The 17,213-nt window shown below is 42.3% G+C and overlaps 1 protein-coding gene across 4 annotated transcripts in view; it reads left to right on the plus strand.

The window, feature by feature from the left end:
• The window catches only part of CREB1 (cAMP responsive element binding protein 1), a 262,890-nt gene that overhangs the window by 214,328 nt on the left and 31,349 nt on the right, over positions 1 to 17,213 (plus strand). For all 4 annotated transcript variants that reach the window (XM_029606357.1, XM_029606360.1, XM_029606358.1 and 1 more), the window contains one exon: positions 4,325 to 4,475. In XM_029606357.1, coding sequence (XP_029462217.1) covers positions 4,325 to 4,475 — 151 coding nt within the window. The remainder of the gene's footprint in view (positions 1 to 4,324; positions 4,476 to 17,213) is intronic.

The raw sequence follows: 17,213 nt of genomic DNA on the forward strand, positions 1-17,213 counted from the left end.
TTCATACATTTGCAGCCCATTATTGCTTGGACAAAGCTGGAAGACAGGATTCCATCTTCGGCCAGTCTGTCTTGTGTAACCTTTTTCCAGCATGATGTACCAACACCCTTCCACCTCCCGGTAGGGTGCGGATGCCCTCTACCAAATTTCACCCCAGTTGTTGTGCCTGTTGCACGCCGTTGGGTACATTTGGTGCAGGTTCGGACATCCTCAGCTCGGTACTCACCCATTTGTGAGGACAACCATCCTGCTTGTCCTGTGAGAAAGCAAATGTTACTTACCTGATGTAACAGGTGTTCTCACAGGACAGCAGGATGTTAGTCCTCACGAAACCCGCCCGCCACCCCGCGGTGTTGGGTTAGTTTTTATTTTATTTTCGGCACTGCCTGTAGCTTTGAAACAAGACTGAAGGGAGACCCCTGCTGGCTGCAGGGTTAGTGCCGTGCTGGGCATGCCCAGTAGGGGCCAGTCAAAGTTCCTGAAACTTTGACAGAAGTTTTCCGTGGTTGGGCTCCATCCTCGATGTCACCCATTTGTGAGGACTAACATCCTGCTGTCCTGTGAGAACACCTGTTACATCAGGTAAGCAACATTTGCTATTCTTATTGATTTAAATTATGCTATGATTGAAAATTATATTAATGGAGTTAGAGGAAAGTTTCATATATCGTGTAGGTGTCCCTGCACCACTACTTTGTGGTATTATAATCATCAACTGTCCTCCTCCTCCAAAAGGTGTCTTTTTTTTATGTGAAGTTTTTTTTATATATATGTATGCATTACGTGAATCAGACTTCCCCAATTGATGTTGGTGTGTGATGTCCACCTTCTAATAATGGTCCCGACACGAACAGTCCATGTTTCAGACGCCTGTCTTTCCTCAGGGGTGTAGATTAATGCTGATTCGCATTAATCTACACCGTCTGAAACATGGACTGTTCGTGTCGGGACCATTATTAGAAGGTGGACATCACACACCAACATCAATTGGGGAAGTCTGATTTTCACTCCTTTCGTATTTCATACTAATGATTATAGAGTTCTACAACGTGCTGTTTGCACATAAATTTACTGACTTTTAAGCCTTGGAAGAGTCTTAGGTTTTTGAGACGTAATGTATACATATATATAAAAAAAAACTTCACATAAAAAAGACACCTTTTGGAGGAGGAGGACAGTTGATGATTATAATACCACAAAGTAGTGGTGCAGGGACACCTACACGATATATGAAACTTTCCTCTAACTCCATTAATATAATTTTCAATCATAGCATAATTTAAATCAATAAGAATACAGTATTCCACACAATGTAGGTGTAGATAAGAATTTTATAATCATCTCAAAATTGAATCAGCACTATAAAACTAGATTATATCAGCGATTGAGGTTTAGCTCATGATTGTCCAGATATATAGTTCAGATCGCTGAAATTGTGGTGTATTCAATTGATATTCTTTGGTCTGTCCTAAAGTTAGCCACATAAACATATGTGGCTAACTTTAAGATAGCCAGGTATATCTGAGCTGCTGAATATCTATTTATTTATTTATTTATAGGCTTTTATATACCGAAGTTTAGCTAGCTGCCTTCACTCCGGTTTACATTTCAAACAACTCATTACAATTGAGAACACAGTTTGGGATGACCATGTAACTGGATTAACGCAGGAGGAAGAAAAACAGTTTGGTATAACCATATAACTGGATTAACACAGGGTGGGGAGAAAAGGTTAAAACAGTGGAAGCAACGTGGCAATAACTCTCAGTTTATAATTCGGCACAGTGGGTAAATCGTCAGTAGTGTAGAGAATTAATTATTCGTAATATAGCGAATATACCCTGCTAGTTAACCAGATAGGTTTATCTAGTTAACTAGATGAGCCACTCAGCAGCTAAATATTGACCCCCTAAATTTACATTCTATAAACATGAGAATTGAAGCCCTATATATATAGGAATGAAGAGCACCCGCACAATGACAGCTAGGCAAGAATTCCATGTATGATAAAAGCCCCCTAGGTTTTTTCTGAGCTCTCTAAGAAATGCTTTGTATTAGTACCTTCAGATGACATGTGGCTCATTGGTCTCTGTGGTCAGCAGGCTAATCTATTACAGGTATGTAACTTTGTTAGATTTAATGGGGCTAATAAACCTATTAACTGAACTACTATAAACTGGCCAGCTCTACTGAAAACCGCTTACTTACAAGCTCATTTATCATTTTGCGATAGGGCTTTAACTCGAGTGTTAAGGCTCTAACGCATATGATAAATAGTGTAACACAAATGTGTAGGCAAATTCCACATTGAGTATTCCAGTGGGAGGAGTTTGGGCGGAATTATGGTAAATGTTTTTATTTTTTAAAAAGCATAAAATAATGAACATTATAAAGAATATATATGAATACATACAGCATATTTTTTGTAAAACTCTTTATGTTCATTTTTCTCTTCCTAGTCTAACTCCCATCCCTCCTCCCAAAACCATCCCTCCATTCCATTCCTCCCTCCCTGCACCAATGGAGTTCTTAAATAAAAATACATTAAAGATCTTATCAAATCCTTATTCAAGTACATTAAAGATCATCTGTTAGATGTCTATGCAATTAAGAAAAAGACTTTTTGAGTCATGTGGTAATGTTAGTATAAAGGGTAGCCAAATTGCATTTATTGCTCTTCTAGTTCTGATTGGCAGAGCGGTATTGGTCAGAGTTTCCATGGTTAATAGATTTATTATAGAAGAATGCCAATATATTATAGAAGGATCTTCCGATGTTATCCAATTTGTCAATATAGCTTTACAAGTCAACAAAAAAACCTTTATAATCCAGAGAATCGAGCTCTTATTTCCTTTGAAAGATTTGGGAAAAATTCCAAAAAGAGCCACTAAAGATGAAAAAGGAATTTTAAATCCCACAACCATATTTGCAAAAGGATAAACTTTCTTCCAAAAAATTTGAATTATTGGACAACTCCATAAAGAAAGACCCAAATGCGCTGAATCTACTCCACATTTGATACATATATCTGAATTAGAAAAACCTGCTCTGTAAGCTTGATGTTGAGATATATACATTCTATATATGATTTTATATCGAGTCTCACGTAGTAGCATATTACATGTAATTTTTCGTGTCATGACAAAAGCAGACTTAAGCACTGCAATTGATAATGACTGTTTAAGTTCCGATTGCCATTTAAGTTGTACTTCTTCTAAAGACCAACTTTTTAATGAGGTCTCCAATTGTTTGTATAAATGGAAATTAGGTTCGTTAGCATCCAGTGCAATACAGCAATGCACAATTTAGCGCCAGAAATAACTACACCTATTTTTCGGCGCGTTGTGCTTGCGATAGCCTTGGGTTATGGTGAAAATATTAGCACACAAGGGGTGGGGGGGGGGGGGTGGAGAGAGCCTCTGTATAAAGTCAGTCTGACACTCTCTCTATATATATGTACCACTTTAGAGGGGCAGTTTCAATCAGGGTGTGTTTCAGAAGGTGGGGGGTGGTGTTACAGAAACAAACAGTAAAATTGACATCACTAAAGATATGAAGTCATGACAAGTATAACTAGAAGAGTAGATTTGTGCTGTTATACTTGTCATCCATTATAACAACTACAAATTGCCTATGCAATATGGGAACAGGGTACTTAGTCAAACCACACCCATTTTTTTTATCATGGGCGCTATTTCCGCTATATTTATAGCATTTTGATAATTCTACAAGTCAGATAGGAATGTTTGCTGCCTTGAACACATTTTAAACTAGCTGTCAATTACAGTTGGATGACCTAGATCCTAGTCTTTCCTGTGGTGCAATTATCTGATATCTCTCTTTGTCTATCCATGTTGTGCTTTTGTATACATAATTAGGTTCTGGTCACACAATACTTTTTTGTGCTTTCCTTCATTCTTTCTTCTAGCTCATTCAGAACCAGGGCTTGGATTATGGTGCATGAACCTTTACTTGCAACTACCTGGGAATTTTTCACCTATTTTAAAAGACCTACCCTCTCACTGTTCCTAGTCTGGTCATTGTAGCAATGTTCCTGAAGCCAGGAGTCATGCATCAGGGTACCTTCCAGAATTCTATATCATGAGCTCTCAGTCCAATCACTGGGTGTAGCCTTTAACAATGACCAGGACTACCCACCCTACTGAGAGACTCTGAACACTGTATCTGCAGTATTCAAGCCAGCCCATTCTACTGAAGGCCTAATCTGTGAATTGAACTGAGTACCCTCCACATGGCAGTACAACTAATCCACCGTACTTATATATATTGTTGTGAGAAATAACATGCTTCTTTCTCCTCACAGCTGCTTCAGGAGATGTACAGACCTACCAGATTCGCACTGCACCCACCAGCACTATTGCACCAGGTGTTGTCATGGCATCCTCTCCAGCACTTCCTGCTCAGCCTGCTGAAGAGGCTGCACGGAAGAGAGAGGTGCGACTGATGAAGAACAGGTATATTTATTAATATAACTTTCATTTGAAAACAGTCCTGCAAAGAATAGTATGTCATTACAGCAATAAACCTGAAGAAATAAATTGAAGCAGTAGCTATGACTTGCAAAATACATAGAATAAAAAAGAAGTTTTCTTTGTTTTCTGTACATTAATACAGTTGATAAAGCTTGAGCATTTGCAACTCTCAGGTATATGTTTTTATTTTTCCTATTTATGAGTCATATTTGAAGATGCCATAGAATTATAGTTATTTGGAAAGTTGCAGTACAGATTTGCTGCACACTGCAATTTTGTTCCAAGAAACACATCTGTGCAGCTAATTTTTTTACAGCATTGCAGATGGTGTGAGTTTCTATATTAAGACAATAAGCTCAAGCATAATGCCCTGCTCTCTCTGTCACCATCTTCACAGGCTTAGATTGAAACCTCAAGATAAGATACCTGTTTATATTTTCACACCTCTATCATATTCTGCCTCAGCTGTCTCTTCTCCAAGCTGAATAGCCCTAACCTCTTCAGCCTTTCCTCATAGGGGAGCTGTTCCATTCCCTTTATCATTTTGGTAGCCCTTCTCTGTACCTTCTCCATCACAATTATATCTTTTTTGAGATGCGGCGACCAGAATTGTACACGGTATTCAACATGTGGTCTCACCATGGAGCGATACAGAGGCATTATGACATTTTCCGTTTATTCACCATTCCCTTCCTAATAATTCCTAACATTCTGTTTGCTTTTTTGACTGCTGCAGCACACTGAGTCGACGATTTTAAAGTATTCTCCACTATGATGCCTAGATCTTTTTCCTGGGTGGTAGTTCCTAATATGGAACCTAACATTGTGTAACTATAGCATGGGTTATTTTTCCCTATATGCATCACCTTGCACTTATCCACATTAAATTTCATCTGCCATTTGAATGCCCAATTTTCCAGTCTCACAAGGTCCTCCTGCAGTTTATCACAATCTGCTTGTGATTTAACTACTGTGAATAATTTTGTATCATCTGAAATTTGATTACCTCACTCGTTTATTTCCAGATCATTTATAAATATATTGAAAAGTGTGGGTCCTAGTACAAATCCTTGAGGCACTGCACTGTGTACCTTTTTCCACTAAGAAAACACTGGGCAACAATGAAAGTGTTATTGACCTAAAAAAGTCCTACTCTGTAGTATCTTGATGTGCTGAACACTAATATGACCATGAAAAGTTTTTATTGGCTCTCGTTTTGAAGATATTTAATATAGTTCACTTTCTATGTTTAGTCGTGTAAATTTATCCAGTAGGACTGTAAATAAGCCTAGAATGATGTAATATTGCATCATATTGCATAATACCATCATGCACACATCATCCAGAGTTTATTACATCATTTTCTGATGCAATGCAGTTCTACTGCCATGCTGCTGCTGAGTAAGCTGACGTCAGCAGTGTACTATATGAAGCCCAGTCAGAAAGGGTGAGCATTTGAAATATTCATGCTGGCTGACTACTGCTGGACACTCCGCAGAGATGCTCACGAACAGGTGTACAAGAGACAAGCAAAGAAATCTAAGACGTAGTCTATGACTTCATTTTTCAAACGGTATTAACCGTAGGTCTCCTAATATTGGCATACAATTCAAGATGTAATTATATTATTGCATATTACAAAAAAACTAGAGCCAATTTTGCATTTTCACAGTCACATTCATGTTTAGCACATGGAAATTTATAAGAATTGACTAATTTCATTTCAGTAACATGACTTTTGTGAAAATTTGTTGCCCAGTAAAATTGTCCCTTGTCATCAGTGGCTTTTAATTATGGCAAATGTGTACTCTTGAGATTGTCATCAGTTATATTCTCAATGTTTTATGTTGCAGAAATAAAAATTTTAAAAAAGAAATGGTTTCTCTGATAGAACTGTGTAATGTGACAAAAATCCTTTTCTCAATCTTCATTAAAGTATGACACAGCTTAAAGTATAGTCTAAAAGGGTTCATGATAGGAAGTTAGTTCAAGGATGCACTAGTTACTGGTATTGACTTGACTGAGTTATGGAAAGACTATTGAAGGGGAACCAGCAAAGTAAGTTTGCCCTGGGGGACCAAGTGCAATGGAGAATTTAATTTCTGTGGGGAATAGAGAATAGGAGAAGAAAAGTCAATTCCCTGCAATCCCCAATGATATGGGTGTTACCCGGCTGCTGTCTCAAATGAGATTTTCAAGAAGTGCATTGAGACAAACTGAAAATATTTGAAAAGAGAATTAAGAGTTTTCAGATCTTTAAATATGAAGGAAAAACTCCTGGGATTACAGTACTCCAGGACCCAGTTCAAATTGTTTTTGTTTTAAATGTGGCTTTATTGGCCACATTTAAATTAAAAATTAAATAGTAAATGAGTTTGTCATAAAATGTTATAGTGGATCTTGACTATTTATAATACAATATTTTCTTATAGAATAGTCTTAGGTGTAATGGACATTACCACTTATGGTTAATTTCCAGTAAATGGTTTCAGTTCAGTAATGTAGCTGTTCTGTATAAAACCAAAATTATAACAGGGGGCGATCCTGCTGGTAGGAGATTTTATCCTGATGAATAGACTTTAAACTCCTTTCAAGGGGCTTTTCTAAAAAAAAAAATGGTTTCAGAACCCCAGAGCAATGGATTGATACTGGACTTGGTGTTTATAAATGAATAAAGGGTTTCTAATGTCCAGATAGGTGGTCTTTTGAATTCCAATGATCATCAGCTGGTATGGTTTAATATAAGAACCAAAGCAGAGAGGGTCATACTAAATTCAAAGTCCTGGACTTCATGAGTATCGGCTTTTTTTTTTTTTTTTTTTTTTTTTTTAAAATAGGGGAGTGCCTTAAAAAGGGGGCTGTGAGTTATTTTGTGAAGCAGAGCGCAAAAAAAAAGGGGCGGGGGCATTATAGTAAGGAGAACAAATAGACATGTTAAGAAAGGAAATGAAAGGAAAAAAGACTTTAGCTCCCTAAAGAGATTGCTGAAAATTTAAGGGCAAAAAAATGAATATGAATATTAAAAGAAAAAAAAAAGTACAAAGGTGCTTAGAATGAGGAGCAAGAGAATAATATCTGGTAGAGCTGAAAGAAGTAGGGAAGATAGTTGAGACAGCTAAGCAGGGGCAGCTCTATCATTAGGCAGAGTGAGGCAGCCACCTTAGGCTGCAAAATTTTGAGGCAGCAAAATGTGTCCCCCAAAACAACTGTACGGCAGCCGCCTTAACCTGTATCCAGATAGAAAAGTCCACAGGCAGAAAGAACATATCAGCATGTAGTGACACTGTGGTCTCCACTAGTTTCCATCTCTTGGTAAGACATCAGCATACAGACTGTGCCATTCAATATTACACCTCCCAGAAGCTTGCAAGAGTGGGAAGTCCTTTAGCTATAATGTTGGGGGGGGGGAGGGGGGCTAGCTTATGTGACTAGGAGGTAGTGTAGTTTTGATTTTGAAGGAGAAGGATGGATTTTCAGTGTGATCTTCGTTAGGCTCCCAGTCTGACACTGCCCTGCCAGATCTTGGTGATAAACCGGAGGGAAGAGAAGGAAACAGTGTTAGGATTTTTACTGTTTCGTCCTGCACCTTCTGGGAGGCTGAAATCCCTTCTCCAGAGGTGCATGAAGGAATCTGTGCATCCCTTCGCCCCATCAAGAGGAGGTTGCAGAGACAGATCTAATATTGATGGCAAGATTGAGTTTTTTCACCCTTTGGGAACATGGGACACCAGGCAAATGAAGATTGGGAGACCCTGCGAGCAGAAAGAAGACAGTGGCAATGGTGATGCAGATTTGTGACATGCCCATGGGGATTCCAGGCCCTGAAGGCAGAAAGACAAACCCTGGGCCGGTGCTGGATTTTGATGTGGCCACAGGGTTCCCACACTCCGGAACAGAAAGAAAGAAGAAACCCAATGTGTGGAGTGTAAGGAAGAGAAGAGAAGGGGTGTATGAATGTGAGGGAATAGGATGGTATGGAAAGGAGGGTGTAAGGAGGGTGTAAGTGAGAGGGAACAGAAGGTAAAGAGGGTGAGTGGGAAGGGAGGGTAAGGAGGAGACACAAGTAGTGTGTGAGAGGGGAGGGAAGGAAAGCAAAGGGGCTAATTGAGAGAAGATGAAATAGAAGAGTCACTCCCCCCTGAAGTTTCATTTCGTGACACTTAGAAAGGAAACAGAACTGAAATGAAACTCGGGGGGGGGGGGGGGGGGGGACTCAGCACCAACTTCAGGAAATGTGTCTTAATGGAGAGGGTGGCGGATGCTTGGAATGCCCTTCCGGAGAAAGTGGTGAAGACGAAAACAGTTGGAGTTTAAAGGGACATGGGATAAACACTGTGGATCCCTAAAGGCTAGATGATGGAAGTGAAGAAAAGGATGTATGGGGGTAGCTTGCTGATACGGTGATTACTATCCTTGATGCTTTGACACAACTGCAAAATTGCTCTCAGCTTCAATAGCAGTGGGAAAACGGGAATTGGATTTAGACAACCAACGAGGGCCTCAACCTTTACGGTCTGGGGAATTGATAAGCATGGTAATAACCTGCAGGGAGCAGCAGTTTACTACCAGTTCCGGAGATGGTTTTCAGGGGTGATGAGTCAGACGAACTGAACGAAATCACTGTGAACCTGGAAGATGTAGTAGGCCAGATTGACAAACATCCTAGGGTTCTGAAGGAACTCAAAAATGAAATTTCTGATCTATTAGTTAAAATTTGTAACCTATCATTAAAATCATCCATTGTACCTGAAGACTGGAGGGTGGCCAATGTAACCCCAATATTTAAAAAAGGCTCCAGGGGTGATCCGGGTAACTATAGACCAGTGAGCCTGACTTCAGTGCCGGGAAAAATAGTGGAAACTATTCTCAAGAACAAAATTGTAAAGCATATAGAAAGACATGATTTAATGGAACATAATCAACATGGATTTACCCAAGGGAAGTCTTGCCTAACAAATCTTCATTTTTTTGAAGGGGTTAATAAACATGTGGATAAAGGTGAACCGGTAGATGTAGTGTATTTGGATTTTCAGAAGGCATTTGACAAAGTCCCTCATGAGAGGCTTCTACGAAAACTAAAAAGTCATGGGATAGGAGGCGATGTCCTTCCGTGGATTACAAGCTGGTTAAAAGACAGGGAAACAGAGTAGCTTTAAATGGTAAATTTTCTCAGTGGAAAAGGGTAAACAGTGGAGTGCCTCAGGGATCTGTACTTGGACCGGTGCTTTTCAATATATATATAAATGATCTGGAAAGGAATACGACGAGTGAGGTTATCAAATTTGCAGATGATACAAAATTATTCAGAGTAGTTAAATCACAAGCAGACTGTGATACATTGCAGGAGGACCTTGCAAGACTTGAAGATTGGGCATCCAAATGGCAGATGAAATTTTATGTGGACAAGTGCAAGGTGTTGCATATAGGGAAAAATAACCGTTGCTGTAGTTACACGATGTTAGGTTCCATATTAGGAGCTACCACCCAGGAAAAAGATCTAGGCATCATAGTGGATAATACTTTAAAATAGTCAGCTCAGTGTGCTGCAGCAGTCAAAAAAGCAAATAGAATGTTAGGAAGGGAATGGTTAATAGAACGGAAAATGTCATAATGCCTCATGGTGAGACCACACCTTGAATACTGTGTACAATTCTGGTCGCCGCATCTCAAAAAAGATATAGTTGCGATGGAGAAGGTACAGAGAAGGGCAACCAAAATGATAAAGGGGATGGAACAGCTTCCCTATGAGGAAAGGCTGAAGAGGTTAGGGCTGTTCAGCTTGGAGAAGAGACGGCTGAGGGGGGATATGATAGAGGTCTTTAAGATCATGAGAGGTCTTGAACGAGTAGATGTGACTCTGTTATTTTCACTTTTGAATAATAGAAGGACTAGGGGGCATTCCATGAAGTTAGCAAGTAGCACATTTAAGACTAATCGGAGAAAATTCTTTTTCACTCAACGCACAATAAAGCTCTGGAATTTGTTGCCAGAGGATATGGTTAGTGCAGTTAGTGTAGCTGGGTTCAAAAAAGGTTTGGATAAGTACTTGGAGGAGAAGTCCATTAATGGCTATTAATCATTTTTACTTAGGGAATAGCAACTGCTATTAATTGCATCAGTAGCATGGGATCTACTTAATGTTTGGGTAATTGCCAGGTTCTTGTGGCCTGGTTTTGGCCTCTGTTGGAAACAGGATGCTGGGCTTGATGGACCCTTGGTCTGACCCAGCATGGCAATTTCTTATGTTCTTACCCTTAACAGAAGGCATGGGATTACTGCCCTTAACCAATAAACCTTGATGCTTTTGAAACAATTGCAACTTTGGGCTCTGCTTTGACAGTAGTTGGAGGGGTGGAGAAGAGGAATTGGATTCGGACAACATCCAACATGGGCCCTTACTTTTATGGTTTGGGGGTACTGAAACAGGCATAAGGAAAATAGCACAGGACTGCTTCTACGGCCAAGTCCATAAGCAAAGCACGTCAAGCAGTACTGTCTGAATTTTCAAGGAGGCTCAACACTCAGTATTTTTATTTATTTATTTTTACTTTATTTATATTCCGCTTTTCACACTTTCAGTGCTTCAAAGTGGATAAAAATATTGCTAATGGTGAATTTTTTATAGGTTATCATAGGTCTTGGGGATAACTGCACGGAGGGCAGTTGCTATCCTTAAGAGAAACATGGGGGTAACCTGCACGATACAGCACATACTACCATAAGAAGCTTGCTGGGCTGACTGCATGGACCATTTGGTCCTTTTCTGCCGTCATTACTATGTCAGTATGTAGAAGGGGGTAAATGAGAAGAAAAGGGAAGGGGAGCAAGAGGGAGCAAGTTGAGGGAGTGTGCATATAAGTGTGTGAGCAGGCATGTGGGTATGAGAGTATGTTGGATTATCTCTGTGTGTGAGCATATCTGTATAAGATCATATGAGAGAGTGAGCATATGTTTGTGTGTGAGAGCATGTGAGAGTGGGTGTGTATGTGTTTTTGAGAATGAGCATTTGTGTGTAAGACAGTGTGTGCTTGAGAGAGAGTGGACAAAGTTTGTGTGTAGTCCTCCCTTGCCACCTTCCTCCACTAATCCTGGACAATTTTAGGGTGACTGGGAATCAAAAGTTCCCAAGTATGGAAAGCTGGAAATTGTTTTTATCCTTACTATTTTTAATTATTATTGGATGTTATTTGATGTCTGTTGTTTTGACATTTTGGGGTTTTTTGGAAACTTTTAAAATTTGTATATGAATTGAATTTTAGAATATTCTTGAAATGTTTATTTTTTGTATTAGTATGGTTTCACTATTATGACTTATGTTTTTATAATTCCTGAATTTGTTTTATGAGGAATGGTGATGTTTCTGTTTTTCTCCCAGGACAAGCAGGATGGTAGTCCTCACATATAGGTGACATCATCAGGATGGAGCCCAATCACGGAACACTTCTTGGCAAAGTTTCTAGAACTTTGACTGGCACACTGAGCATGCCACTAACCCCTGCATCCAGTAGGGGTCCCTCCCTCAGTCTCTTTTTTTCCACGCAGCAGTTGCCTCGCGGTTACGTCCACAGACTGCGCGCCGGGTTTATTTTTTCAAAAATGGCGACCAGCTTCAGGAAGTGCCCCGAATGTCCAAGGATTATGTCCATTATGGACCCGCATGATGCATGGGTTTTATGTTTGGGGCCTTCCCTTAATGTAAACCGTTGTGACGGCCCCCACCAAACGACGGTATAGAAAAGATTTTAAATAAATAAATAAATGTGCACCAGTTGCACCCAAATGACACCGAAGGGCCGCCGGGCCGCTTAGAAAAAATGGAACACTTGTTCTCATCTAAGCGTTCGGCCCCATCTACTCCAGCTAAGAGTGCACCGGCTCGGAAGATGTCTTTGTCATCAACCCCCGTCGCCACCCACTTCTCAGCACCATTGAGGCACCGGCGACCGCCAATCATCGGGTTCCTTCCTTCAAAAGCATCGACTTCTTCATCTTCGACACTGGAAAAAGACCGCACCGAGAGAAGCACCAGCATCGGCATTGAAAAGATACTTCCTCCGGTGCTGGCACCGACATGGCATTGGCATCGACAGCGATAGAACCACCAACGAAGAAGTCCCAGGGAGAGGAGCCCCCATCCTCCTCTGGACCCAGGACACCGAGGCGATCCCCACCAGTAATGATACCGGGAGCTGAGACTCCACATACTGTGGACCCTCTGGCGATGCCACTTGAGCCTCCAGCTCCAGAAGTGGTGTTACCTACACCAGCCTTCCGGGAGGAATTGAACCGGATGATTCAAGAGGCAGTTCTCCAAGCGATTAAAGGATTCCAGTCGCCACCGACAAACTACCATGCTGAGGCCGACCCGATGCCTACTCTGCTGGCTCCATTTCTGGAAAGATTAGACACCCTTATCAGCGCACTTCCACCGGTGCCCACGCCCTCTGGGCCTTTTATTTCCTTGATGCCGCTGATTCCTCCTCTGCCATCGACACCAATTCCGCTCTCATCGGACGATGAAGACTATGACACGTCAGTGCTGGACCCAATTCCGGGTCCATCCAAGGCACCAACACCATCAGTGCCTCCACCGACCTCTGTGCCTCCTCCATCAGTTCCTTCGGTGCCACCTCCGGATTTGGCTGGATTAGGACGACTTCTACCATCAGAAGAACCACAAGGTGCAGGGGACCAGCCTTATGATCCTTGGACTGATGATTCTAAGGACATCCCATCAGAACCTTCACCTCCTGAGGCGACACGGCGTTCCCCTTCAGAAGACCTTTTGTTTGCAAGCTTCATAAAGGAAATGTCTGAAACCATTCCCTTTAAGCTGCAAACTGAAGAGGACGCCAGACACAGGATGTTGGAGGTTCTCCAATTCTTGGATGCCCCAAAAGAAGTCATGGCAATCCCAGTTCACGAAGTCCTCCTTGACTTATTGCATCGTATCTGGGAACACCCAGCTAAAGTTCCACCGGTAAACAGAAAAACTGATGCTACCTACCTAGTCCAATCAGCTCCAGGCTTCCAGAAAACCCAGCACCCCCACCACTCTGTCGTGGTTGAATCCGCTCAGAAAAAAAGCAAAGAGATCCCGGCCTCATTCTTCTGCCCCACCGTGCAAGGAGCAGAAATCTCTGGATGCCTTTGGACGAAAAGTATTTCAAGGGACTTTGTTGATGGCACGTATAGCAACCTACCAGCTATACCTGACCCAGTACACTAGAAACCTGTGGAAGCAAGTGCAAGATTTCTCTGACACTCTGCCAGAAGAATTTCAGGAGGGTCTAACTTCCATATTCCAGAAAGGCCTTGATGCTGGAAAACACGAGCTGAGAGCTGCCTTTGACACCGCCTCAATAGTGTCTGCAGCAGGCATAAGTGCCAGACGATGGGCTTGGTTAAAAGCGTCAGACTTGCGTCAAGAAGTCCAAGAAAGATTGTCAGACCTCCCTTGCACAGGGAACAACTTATTTGGGAATAAAATGCAAGAAATAGTTGCGCAACTCAAGGACCATCATGAGAATTTGCGGCATCTTTCTACTGTTCCCTCTGACATTTCATCCACCACTAAAAGACAGTTCAGAAGGGATCCCAGGAGGCAAACCTACAAAGCCCGTAGGTATTATCTCCCCCATCTCGATCTCGTCCAGCCAGATCCTATCAGAAAGGTCAACCTCGCCAACACAGACCTCCAAAGACCCAACCAGCTCCGCACACGGGTCCTGCGTCAAGTTTTTGACTCCATTCTAGAGAGCAATAGCCAACCTCCAGCAAATTTTTCTGTAGGAGGCCGCTTGTGCAACTTTGCAAACATATGGCACACAATCCAAGTTCATTTTCCTGTTCCATGTAAGACTCGCATGTTAAGTCACTCCAATGTTATATGTAAACCGAAATGATTAGCAACATTGTTGCTAGAATTTCGGTATATAAAAAATGTTAAATAAATAAATAAATCACAACCGACCAATGGTTCCTTTCTGTAGTAGCCCAAGATTACCATCTAAACTTCCTTATGCTTCCACCAGACTCCCCACCTCGTCCTGCGTGGAGAATAACCAACCACTCTCCAATTCTCGAGGAGGAACTTTTAACCCTCCTCCGGTCCAATGCCGTAGAACCGATTCCCACAGTTCAGCGAGGGAAGGGGTTCTACTCCCATTATTTTCTAATTCCAAAAAAGTCGGGCGGCATTCGACCTATATTGGATCTACGTGCCCTAAACAAATATTTATCAGGGAAAGATTCAGAATGGTAATCTTGGGCTCCATGTGCCGTCTCCTCCAAAAGGGAGATTGGCTTTGCTCTCTAGACCTTCAGGAGGCATATGCTCACATAGCAATAACCCCTCTGCATTGAAAATTCCTCAGATTCTTAGTCACTGACATTTCCAATACAGAGTGCTGCCCTTCGGCTTAGTGTCAGTACCACGTGTGTTCACAAATGACTAGCAGTAGTAGCAGCTTACCTAAGACAACAAAGCATCCATGTCTATCCCTATCTAGACGATTGGTTGCTCAAAGGTCCATCCAAAGAAGTATTTCTTTACTTCCTTCATCTCGCTCTACGGCTACTACAATCCTTGGGATTTCTAATAAGCTATCCCAAGTCCAATCTCACCCCATTGCGTACACTCTCCTTTATCGAGGCAGATTTAGACACCAGGCAGGCCAAAGCATTTCTCCCAAGGGATTGAGCGCCCATGTTGTCCACCTTGGCCAAAACAATACAGACTTGCTGAACCACAACAGCTCAACATCTCTTAACCTTACTAGGTCACATGGCGTCCACGGCTCACGTCACCCCAATGGCTCGTTTAGCCATGAGAATGGCACAATGGACCTTAAAAACCCAGTGGTCAGTCATCTCAAAATATGGTCCACATTGTCCATGTCACCAAACACCTTCGTCTCTCACTAGCTTGGTGGATCCAGGAGTCCAATCTTCTCATAGGACTACCCTTTCAATCTCCAGAACCTCAGATTACACTAACCACAGATGCCTCCAACCTCTGTTGGGGAACCCATGTCAACAACCTGCAAACCCAAGGAACCTGGACCACTGCAGAATCAAAGCACCAGATCAACTTTCTGGAGCTCAGAGCAATACGATACGCCTTATTTGCTTTCCAGGACTGCCTTTCCAACAAGGTAATCCTGATTTAAACAGACAACTAGGTAGCGATGTGGTACCTCAACAAACAAGGGGGCACAGGCTCTTACCTGCTATGCCAGGAGGCGGCACAGATCTGGGCCTGGGCTCTCTCCCATTCCATGCTACTGAAAGCAACCTACCTGGCAGGCATGGACAATGTGATGGCAGACAATCTCAGCCAGACCTTCCATCCCCACAAATGGTCCCTAGATCCCAGTTTAGCACACAAGATGTTCCACCAGTGGGGCTGCCCGCACATAGACCTCTTTGCGTCGATTCATATCCGCAAAGTAGACAATTTCTACTGTCTACACCGCAGCCACAAGACACCACCACAGGATGCTTTCGCCCACTCATGGTCAATGGGTCTTCTATATGCCTATCCTCCACTTCCACTCATTAGCAAGACTCTCATGAAGTTACGGCAGGACCAGGGCATAATGATCCTCAAAGCCCCTCACTGGCCGTGACAGGTTTGGTTTCCCCATCCTACGCAACCTTTCAATCTGACTACCAATTCACCTGGGCACAGATCCAACTCTGATAACAGAGAAGAACGGATCATTGCGTCATCCGAACCTCCACTCTCTGTCTCTGACAGCATGGATGTTGAAAGGTTGATTCTACAATCCCTAAACCTTTCAGACACTATGTCCCAGGTACTCGTAGCTTCACAAAAGCCTTCTACTAGGAAATCTTATCGTTCCAAATGGAAGAGATTTTCCTTGTGGTGCACAACAAAGGAATTAGATCCCTTTTCCTGTCCCACAACAAGGTTCCTGGACTACCTCTAGCATCTTTCAGAATCTGGTCTACATACTTCCTCCATCCGAGTGCATGTCAGCGCCATAGCCGCTTACCACAAAGGCATAGGAGATGCTCCAATATCAACGCAACCCCTTGTAGGGCGTTTTATGAGAGGCTTGCTACAACTGAAGCCTCCATTGTGTCCTCCGGTTCCAGCATGGGATCTTAATGTTGTGCTAGCATGGCTCATGCGACCTCCGTTCGAGCCCCTGCACTCCTGCGAGCTACGACATCTCACTTGGAAAGTGATCTTTCTAGTTGCTATAACATCTGCTCGCAGTCAGTGAGCTACAAGCACTGGTAACATACGCACCATATACCAAATTTCTTCACAATCGTGTGGTACTCCGCACTCACCCTAAATTCCTACCAAAGGTAGTTTCTGATTTCCACTTAAATCAGTCCATAATACTTCCTACCTTTTTTCCAAGGCTTCACTCACATCCAGGAGAGCGGGCTCTGCATTCCTTGGACTGTAAACATGCGCTAGCCTTTTATTTGGACTGCACTGCAGCCCATAGGAAGTCCACCCAACTGTTTGCTCCTTCGATTTAACCAGATTGGGAGTTCAGGTGGGCAAACAGACCCTGTCCACCTAGCTGGCGGACTGCATTTCTTTCTGCTACCATCAAGCAGGCCTTCCACTACAGGAATGCGTAAAAGCGCATTCAATAAGAGCCATGGCAACGTCAGTAGCGCACCTCCGTTCTATACCTCTTGCTGACATCTGCAAAACTGCCACATGGAATTCCC

This window comes from Rhinatrema bivittatum, chromosome 6, assembly GCF_901001135.1.
Source record: "Rhinatrema bivittatum chromosome 6, aRhiBiv1.1, whole genome shotgun sequence".
NCBI lineage: Eukaryota > Metazoa > Chordata > Amphibia > Gymnophiona > Rhinatrematidae > Rhinatrema > Rhinatrema bivittatum.